The sequence below is a fragment of the Malurus melanocephalus genome, unplaced genomic scaffold, assembly GCF_030028575.1.
Source record: "Malurus melanocephalus ecotype Western Australia unplaced genomic scaffold, MMel_1.1 scaffold_243, whole genome shotgun sequence".
Taxonomy (NCBI): domain Eukaryota; kingdom Metazoa; phylum Chordata; class Aves; order Passeriformes; family Maluridae; genus Malurus; species Malurus melanocephalus.
The window spans coordinates 156,250-164,925 of NW_026623475.1; the positions used below are offsets into that span (position 1 = coordinate 156,250).

The window sequence follows — 8,676 nt, forward strand, 5'->3', positions numbered from 1 at the left end:
GCTGGGGGATGCGGGGGGAGGCGGAGGGGCCGGTTTGCGGGGGGAGAGGCTCCGTGTGGCAACGAGGGGGTGGTCGGGGTGGCACTTGGGGGGCTGCTGGCACGGGGTGGTGGCGACACGGGCCGGACAACGTGGCACCCGGTTGGCACCGCGGCTGGGGGTACTCGGGATGGCCCCGGGGTCCTTCCCACACGTGAATGTTCTGGGTCAGTGGCAAAAGGTGGTGGCGGCACAGGGTGGTGGTGATTGTGACACAGAGTGGGTGAGGTAATGCTTTGGGGTTGCCACCTGGCTRGCACTGGTGCTGGGGGTGGTTTTGGGGTGTCACCAGGGCTGATTCCAGCTCTGGGTGGCCCTCATGTGTCCCGGGTGGGTGATGATGGTGGCACAGGGTGGGTAAGGTGGCACTTTGGGTTGGCACCTGTCTGGCACTGTTGAGAGAGGGTCTCAGGGTGTCACTGGGGCTGCTCCCACACGTGGGTGGCATGTGTATGTTCTAGGTGGGTGGCACAGGGTGACTGTGGTGACACAGGGTGATGGTGGCACTTTGGGGTGATGGTGGTGACACAGTGTATGGGGTGGTGCTTTGGGGTTGTCACCTGGCTAGTATTTCTGTGGGGTCTCAGGGTGTCACCAGGGCTGCTGCGGACCCTGGGTGACCCACATGTGCCCTGGGTGGGTGGCACAGGGTGATGATGGTGGCACGGGGTGRTGGTGGCACAGGGTGGGTGAGGTGATACCTGGGGGTTGTCACTTGTCTGGCACCCGTGCTGGGGAGGTTCTCAGTGCCACCAGGGCTTCCACCTGGCACACACGTGGGTAGCACGCCGTGTCCCAGCAGCACAGGGCACTCTGGGTGTCACCACGCCCASGTGAGGCACTGCCAGTACACCCCGATGACACCAGTGCCATCCGTGCCCTGAGTGACATCAGCCCAGCCCCCGCCATTCCCATGGGGGTGGAGGCTCCTTTTTGGGGTCAGGAGACCTGAAYCTTCCCCCAGGCTGTGCTGGGTGGGAGGCTCTTACTGGTGGCCCAGTTTAACCAGTAGGGCCTGGTTTCCAGTTGTGCCCCCTGTGAGGTCTGTGGTGGGTTCAGGGTTGGCTTTGGGGGGGTGGCACTGGGTGTCCCCAGCCTGCTGGCCCCAGTGCTTGGGGAGCAGGGGGTGGCACTGGGTGTCCCCAGCCCGATGGCCCCAGTGCTTGGGGAGCAGGGGGTGGCACTGGGTGTCCCCAGCCCGATGGCCCCAGTGCCTGGGGGAGCAGGGGGTGGCACTGGGTGTCCCCAGCCCGATAGCCCCAGTGCCTGGGGGAGCAGGGGGTGGCACTGGGTGTCCCCAGCCCGATGGCCTCAGTGCTTGGGGGAGCAGGGGGTGCTCAGGGGGTCGGGGCAGTGGAGAGTGTTAGGCTGGGAGGATGTTGCCGCCCCTCCCTCCCAGTTTGGGGATGTGTCCCCCTGCAGCAGGAAGGATTGGATGGGGGGGACAGGGAGTGGACCCCGGTGTTGTGCCCCCCATGCCAGGGGGTCCTGCCCCCCAGCCCCTCGCCCCTCACTCACTGTTGGCTCCTTACACCCCCCGGTGGAGCAGCAGCCCTCTCAGTGCCCCAGGGCGATTGGGGGGGGGGGGTTCCCTCTTTCCCTTGAGTTTCCTCAGTTTCCCCTTCACCCCCATTGGGAAGAGCATCCCAGTTCCATGGTGGGGAGGGGGAGCCGTGGCTGATTAACCCCTTCCTGCCCGGGTGGGGGTCCGGACCCCCCCAGCTGACTCTGTCTTGCTCCCTGCAGAGCTGCGGGGGGGGCTTGGGGCCCGACCCCTGCAGTCAGCCCGCTCCCTGCCGGGGACCCCCCATAGCCTGAAGCATTTCCCGGTGGATCTGCGCACGTCCATGGATGGCAAATACAAGGAGATYGCTGAGGTGGGTGCTGGGCCAGCTTGGCCGGCTCTGGGAGGGTGGGTGTGTTCTGGGGGGGTCTCCCCTCCATCCTTCCCACTCCTGTCCTCCCCAAACCTTCCTCCCTTCCCACTTTGCCAGCTCTGAGTGTGGGAATCCCTGTGAGCCTTTCTCTCCCSCTGCACAGCGGGCTGGGGCCAGGCACAGCTCATGGCAGACATGTTCCAGRCAGGAACTTTTCTGGCACTGGCAAGGCTGACACTGGGCACAGCTCATGGCAGGGATGGTCCAGTCAGAGCTCAGGGCAGGGCTGAGGCTGGGCCCAGCTCAGGGCAGGGATGTGGCTGGGCACAGCTCATGGCAGGGATGATCTGGGCACAGCTCATGGCAGAAATGGTCCAGGCAGGAACTTTTCTGGCACTGGCAAGGCTGACACAGGGCACAGCTCATGGCAGGAATGCTCCAGGCCCAGCTCAGGGCAGGGATGAGGCTGGGCACAGCTCATGGCAGGAGAGAGGCTGGGCACAGTCATGTCAGGGATGATCTGGGCGCAGCTCATGGCAGGAATAGTCCAGGCCCAGCTCAGGGCAGGGATGTGGCTGGGCACAGCTCATGGAAGGGATGGTCTGGGCACAGCTCATGGCAGGGATGGTCCGGGGAGGAACTTCTCTGGCACTGGCAAAGCTGACACGGGGCACAGCTCATGGCAGGAATGGTCCAGGTCCAGCTCAGGGCAGAGACAAGGTCAGGCCCAGCTCATGACAGGGATGCTCCAAGCTCAGCTCAGGGCAGGGATGCTCTGGGCCCCACTGATGGCAGGGCTGAGGCCGGGCACAGTTCATGGCAGGGGTGATCTGGGCACAGCTCATGGCAGGAATGGTCCAGGCCCAGCTCATGGCAGGAATGGTCCAGGCCCAGCTCATGGCAGGGATGCTCTGGGCTCTGCTGATGGCAGGGCTGAGGCCGGGCCCAGCTGGTGACAGGGATGCTCGGACAGGAGCTGTTCTGCCGCTCGCTGGCCGAGAACGAGATGCGGACGGCTCCCTAYGAGTTCCCCGAGGAGAGCCCCATCGAGCAGCTGGAGGAGCGGCGCCAGCGCCTGGAGCGCCAGATCAGCCAGGACGTCAAGTAAGCCTGGGGGATCCCCCGTGTGCCCCCAAATCGCTGGAAGGGAGCCCCTCGTGGGGCCAGACCCCCTCCCCACCCCAGGAGGCTGTCGGTCCTCTGTGCCAGCTCTGTGTCCCCTCTCCCGTGGGTGTCGCACTTGGTGTCCCCTTTGCAGTGAGTTTTTGGCTGGTTTCTGTCTGGTTTCTGTTGTTCCGGCATTAATAGGGTGTTTTCTCTCCCTGGCCCCCCCATTTCTCTCCCCCTCGTCCCCCCCGGCTGTCCCCCCCCTCCACCGCCGCCTCCTTGTCCCCAGACTTGAGCCCGACATTTTGCTCAGAGCCAAACAGGACTTCCTGAAAATTGACAGTGCCGCGGACTTACAGTGAGTGTCCGGCTCGGTGTCACCGGCCGGGGACACGGGAGGGATCGGGGACCCACCCGGCCCTGCTCTGACCCAGCACCCCCAAGCACGGAGCCAAGAGGTCCCTCCCGGCCGCTCTCGCTGGCACTGAAGGAGTCGATGCACCCAGGGAGGGGGGTTGGGGTGAGCTGGGGGTCCCAGCTCTGCTGGTGGCACAGGACCCCTGTCCTGGCGCTGTGTTCCCCTGGATGGGGGRTCTGACGCTGTGTGTCCCCCTCCCTCCTGTCTCCGCTTGGGAGTTGTCTCTGTCATGAGTTTTTTTGTTCTTTGTGCCCCCCACTCCCCCCACTTTTCATTGYGCTGATGTGGGGCTGGGGGGTGTGTTTTGGGAAGGGGGACAATGCCACCTCCAAAGGGGACACGGGTGGCACAGCTGGTGGTGGCATCCCTGGGGACAGCATTACCTTCCTGCCACCCTGGGGCCGGACACAGTCTCTGGGGTGGGGCTCGTGCTGTTGTTGGGGACGTGGGGATGGGGACACACCTGTCATGGTCCCACTGGCCACGTCTGTCCCCACAGGCTCTTCAAGGAGCAGAATGATGACCTGGTGGACCAYGTCCCCAAGGAGCGGGAGGCGCTGCTGGAGCGGGAATTCCAGCGGGTCACCATCTCCGGGGAGGAGAAATGCGGGGTGAGCCTCCCCCTGATCCCCCCGGAACCCGGCTGAGTGTCTCCAGGCTGCCAACCCCAGCTCGGGGGCGTTTTTTTGTTGATATCCCCTCTCCAGGTGCCCTTCACCGACCTGCTGGACGCGGCCAAGAGCGTGGTGAAGGCRCTGTTCGTGCGGGAGAAGTACATGGGGCTGTCCCTGCAGAGCTTCTGCAAAACCACAGCCCGCTACCTGCAGGAGCTCTCCGAGAAGCCCCTGGAGACCCGCGGCTACGAGGAGGTGCCCGAGACCCCCGTGGCTGCTGGTGAGCACCGTGTGGGGGGTCTCTGTGCTGGACTGGGTGCTGGAGGAGCTTTTGGGATGATGTTGGCTGTMTCCTGGCTGCAGATGCCCCCGTGCACCCCCCGTTTGCCGAGCAGCACCCCTATGAGAAGTGGGACCCCCAGAACATGCCAGCCGACCTGGGCTTCGGGCTGAAGATGGTGGGTGGTGTCGTGCATGTCTACACTAAGCAGGAGGTCACCGACAAGTGAGTTTTGTGAGGGGGAGGGTCCTGCTCAGTGAGAGGAGGAGTTTTTTGGGGAGGCTGTATGACCCTCACATGTGTACCCCCTAGGAGCACGGAGCTGGACCTGCCGTACCCCGACCTGCAGGAGTTTATCGCCGACATGAATTTCCTCATGGCTTTGATCATCAATGGGCCCATGTAAGGGGAAGGGTCCCACCCTGGGGGGGATCCCACGGTGGGGGTGGRACAGACCCCTGGGGACAGCCCTGAGGACACGGCAGTGGCTCTGACACGCGGTGCTGGTGCAGCTCCCGCCTCCACCCTCGCCCRTGTCTGAGAGTCCATGTTCCCATACCCCACACCAGCCTTTCGGGCTGGATGTTCTCCCTCCTCACCCCCAAACTGAGCCCTCCTCCCCCATTTTGGGCAGCAAATCCTTCTGCTACCGCCGGCTGCAGTACCTGAGCAACAAGTTCCAGATGCACGTGCTGCTCAACGAGATGAAGGAGTTGGCAGCCCAGAAGAAGGTCCCGCACCGCGACTTCTACAACATCCGCAAGGTGCCCGTGGGTCCCGGGCTCTCCTGGATCCTGGGGGGGTTGCTGGTTCCACTGGGGAGCTCTTGGAGGGTCTCAGGGCTGAGCATCACCTCGCTGGTGCAGGTGGACACCCACATCCAYGCCTCGTCCTGCATGAACCAGAAGCATCTCCTGCGCTTCATCAAGCGGGCGATGAAGAAGCACCTGGATGAAATCGTCCACGTGGAGAAGGGCAAGGAGCAGACGCTCAAGGAGGTGTTTGAAACGATGAACCTCACAGCCTACGACCTGAGCGTGGACACGCTGGATGTCCATGCGGTACGGGAYGCACCCCAAACCCTGGGGATGGGTGCAGCCCCCAGCCCATCCTGGGGTGTGGGATCTTCTCCAGGGGGTTTCCTGGGTGTTGCTGGGAGCTGTGGGTGGGGTGTGGTTGGAGATGAGGGGTCTCAGCTCACACCTGTCACATGTTCAGGATCGCAACACCTTCCACCGCTTCGACAAGTTCAACGCCAAGTACAACCCCATCGGGGAGTCCATCCTGCGGGAGATCTTTATCAAGACCGACAACCGWGTCTCTGGGAAGTACTTTGCCCATATCATCAAGGTGCGTCACCTCTCCTCCTCATGGCAGTGCCACCCATTGTCCCCTCCTGRTGGCCGAGCAGTGACACTCGTCGCTTGTCCCTTTTCATCAGGAGGTGATGGCGGATCTCGAGGAGAGCAAGTACCAGAACGCRGAGCTGCGTCTCTCCATCTATGGCCGCTCCCGGGACGAGTGGGACAAGCTGGCCCGCTGGGCCGTCAGCCACCGCGTCCACTCCAACAATGTCCGCTGGCTCGTGCAGGTGCCYCGGCTCTTGTGAGTAAAGGGGGCACAGGAACCCTCAGTGGGGTTGGGGAGACCCAGGACACCCCACTGCTGGCTGGGGTTGGGTGGGGACGGGGGAAAGCGGCTCAGAGTGGGGTCCATTCCCTGCAGTGACATCTACCGGACGAAGAAGCAGCTGGCCAACTTCCAGGAGATGCTGGAGAACATCTTCCTGCCGCTCTTTGAGGCCACGGTCCACCCTGCYCAGCACCCAGAGCTGCACCTCTTCCTGGAGCACGTGAGTGCCACCTCCCGCTCCTGGGGACACCCCAACCGGAGCAAGGGGTGACATCCCACCCCGGCACTGTCCCTCCTGCAGGTGGATGGCTTCGACAGCGTGGATGATGAATCCAAACCGGAGCATCACATCTTCAACCTGGACAGCCCTTTGCCGGGCAACTGGGTGGAGGAGGACAACCCGCCCTACTCCTACTACCTGTACTAYATGTATGCCAACATGACAGTGCTCAACCACCTGCGGCGGTAAGGACAGCTCTGGCCCGACCCTGCGCCCCTCTCGAGGGTCTGGGGGGTCAGAGGGTCATGGTGATGGTCAATCCCCCGTTGCAGGAAGAGGGGCTTCCACACCTTCGTCCTGCGCCCGCACTGTGGYGAGGCCGGTCCCATCCACCACCTTGTCTCGGGGTTCATGGTYTCAGAGAACATCTCCCATGGGTTGTTGCTGCGCAAAGTGAGTGGGGAGGGGGCACCTGGGGGTGCTGTGGATGCTGGGGGTGCGGTGGGATCCCGCTCACCCCACTGTGCCCCCCAGGCCCCGGTGCTGCAGTACCTGTACTACCTGGCACAGATTGGCATCGCCATGTCCCCGCTGAGCAACAACAGCCTCTTCCTGAGCTACCACCGCAACCCCCTGCCCGAGTACCTCTCGCGGGGGCTCATGGTCTCCCTCTCCACYGACGACCCTCTCCAGTTCCACTTCACCAAGGTAGGCATTGGGAGCACCCAGTGACCCCCCAAGAATGGCTGTGGGGTGGGCATGGGTCGGGTGATGGGGTGGAGTCAGTGATGGGGTAGGATTGGTGATGCCATGTGGCTAGTGGTGAGATGGGGCTGGTGGTCAGATGGGGCTGGAGGCAGCACCAGTGGACTCTGGAGGATGCTGATGGTGTGGAAGGCATGGGRGGAGGTGGGTGGGGACMTCTGTCCTGCCTGGGGGTGYCTGTGACRGGAGCTGAGGGCTGTCTGTTCCTAGGAGCCGCTGATGGAGGAATAYAGCATCGCCACGCAGGTGTGGAAGCTCAGCTCGTGTGACATGTGTGAGCTGGCCCGCAACAGYGTCCTCATGAGCGGCTTCTCCCACAAGGTGAGGCCCAGCCCCTCACTCCCAATGCTGCAGTTGGACCATTCCTTTTTCCTGTTTGCCCCCATTTGCCCATTCTCAATTCCCCCATTCCCTTATTCCCATTCCCAATTTCCCATCTGCCCAAACCCCTTCCCAATTCCTATTCATCTCCATTCCCTTGTTCCCACTSCCAATGCCCACATTTGCCCTCTGCCATCCCCAATTCTCCCACTCCCAATTTCCATTCATCCCCATTTATCCATTTCCCTTCCCAGCTCCCTCATTCCCATTTGCCCATTCCCATTCCCAGTTCCCTCATTCCCATTCACCCGTTCCCATTCCCATTTACCCATTCCTGTTCCCATCCCCATTCCCAGTTCGCTCATTCCCATTTACCCATTCCCGTTCCCAGTTCCCTCATTCCCATGTACCTGTTCCCATTCCTCTTTACCCATTTCTGTTCCCAGTTCCCTCATTTCCCTTCCCAATTCCCTCATTGCCATGTACCCATTCCCTCATTCCCATGTACCTGTTCCTAGTTTCCCTCATTCCCATGTACCCATTTCCATCCCCATTCCCAGTTCCCTCATTTCCATTCCCAGTTTCCCTCATTCCCATTTACCCGTTCCCATCCCCATTCCCAGTTCCCTCATTCCCATGAACCCATTCCCATCCCCATTCCCAATTCCCTCATTCCCATTCCCAGTTTCCTCATTCCCATTCCCAATTCCTTCATTCCCGTTTACCCATTCCCATTCCCAGTTTCCCTCATTCCCATTTATCTGTTCCCATCCCCATTCCCAATTCCCTCATTCCCATTTACTCATTCCCATCCCCATTCCCAGTTCCCTCATTCCCATTCCCAGTTTCCCTCATTCCCATTTACCCGTTCCCATTAATAGTTTCCCTCATTCCCATTTACCTGTTCCCATCCCCATTCCCAGTTCCCTCATTCCCATGAACCCATTCCCATTCCCAATTCCCTCATTTCCATTCCCATTCCCAATTCCCTCGTTCCCATTCTCATTCCCAGTTCCCTCATTCCCATTCTCATTCCCAGTTCCCTCATTCCCATTCTCATTCCCAGTTCCCTCATTCCCATTCCCAATTCCCTCATTCCCATTTACCTGTTCCCATCCCCATTTCCAGTTCCCTCATTCCCATTCCCAGTTCCCTCATTCCCATTTACCTGTTCCCATCCCCATTTCCAGTTCCCTCATTCCCATTCCCAGTTCCCTCATTCCCATTTACCCGTTCCCATTAATAGTTTCCCTCATTCCCATTTACCTGTTCCCATYCCCATTCCCAGTTCCCTCATTCCCATTCCCGTTCCCAGTTTCCCTCATTCCCATGTACCCATTCCCAGTTTCCCTCATTCCCATGTAACCATTCCCATCCCCATTTCCATGTACCCATTCCCATTC

At 61.2% G+C, this 8,676-nt stretch overlaps 1 protein-coding gene across 4 annotated transcripts in view; it reads left to right on the forward strand.

Annotated features, from left to right (window-relative positions):
* AMPD2 (adenosine monophosphate deaminase 2) overlaps nucleotides 1-8,676 on the forward strand; it is a 10,914-nt gene that overhangs the window by 577 nt on the left and 1,661 nt on the right. For 2 of the 4 annotated variants that reach the window (XM_057375263.1, XM_057375259.1), the window contains exons 2-16: nucleotides 1,786-1,916; nucleotides 2,890-3,020; nucleotides 3,313-3,381; nucleotides 3,941-4,052; nucleotides 4,149-4,335; nucleotides 4,419-4,560; nucleotides 4,648-4,737; nucleotides 4,970-5,396; nucleotides 5,554-5,685; nucleotides 5,777-5,940; nucleotides 6,061-6,187; nucleotides 6,269-6,432; nucleotides 6,520-6,640; nucleotides 6,722-6,895; nucleotides 7,163-7,273. In XM_057375263.1, coding sequence (XP_057231246.1) covers nucleotides 1,887-1,916; nucleotides 2,890-3,020; nucleotides 3,313-3,381; nucleotides 3,941-4,052; nucleotides 4,149-4,335; nucleotides 4,419-4,560; nucleotides 4,648-4,737; nucleotides 4,970-5,396; nucleotides 5,554-5,685; nucleotides 5,777-5,940; nucleotides 6,061-6,187; nucleotides 6,269-6,432; nucleotides 6,520-6,640; nucleotides 6,722-6,895; nucleotides 7,163-7,273 — 2,181 coding nt within the window. In that variant the 5' untranslated portion in view covers nucleotides 1,786-1,886. The remainder of the gene's footprint in view (nucleotides 1-1,785; nucleotides 1,917-2,889; nucleotides 3,021-3,312; nucleotides 3,382-3,940; nucleotides 4,053-4,148; nucleotides 4,336-4,418; nucleotides 4,561-4,647; nucleotides 4,738-4,969; nucleotides 5,397-5,553; nucleotides 5,686-5,776; nucleotides 5,941-6,060; nucleotides 6,188-6,268; nucleotides 6,433-6,519; nucleotides 6,641-6,721; nucleotides 6,896-7,162; nucleotides 7,274-8,676) is intronic. The other 2 variants (XM_057375262.1, XM_057375261.1) reach the window with 2 other exon arrangements.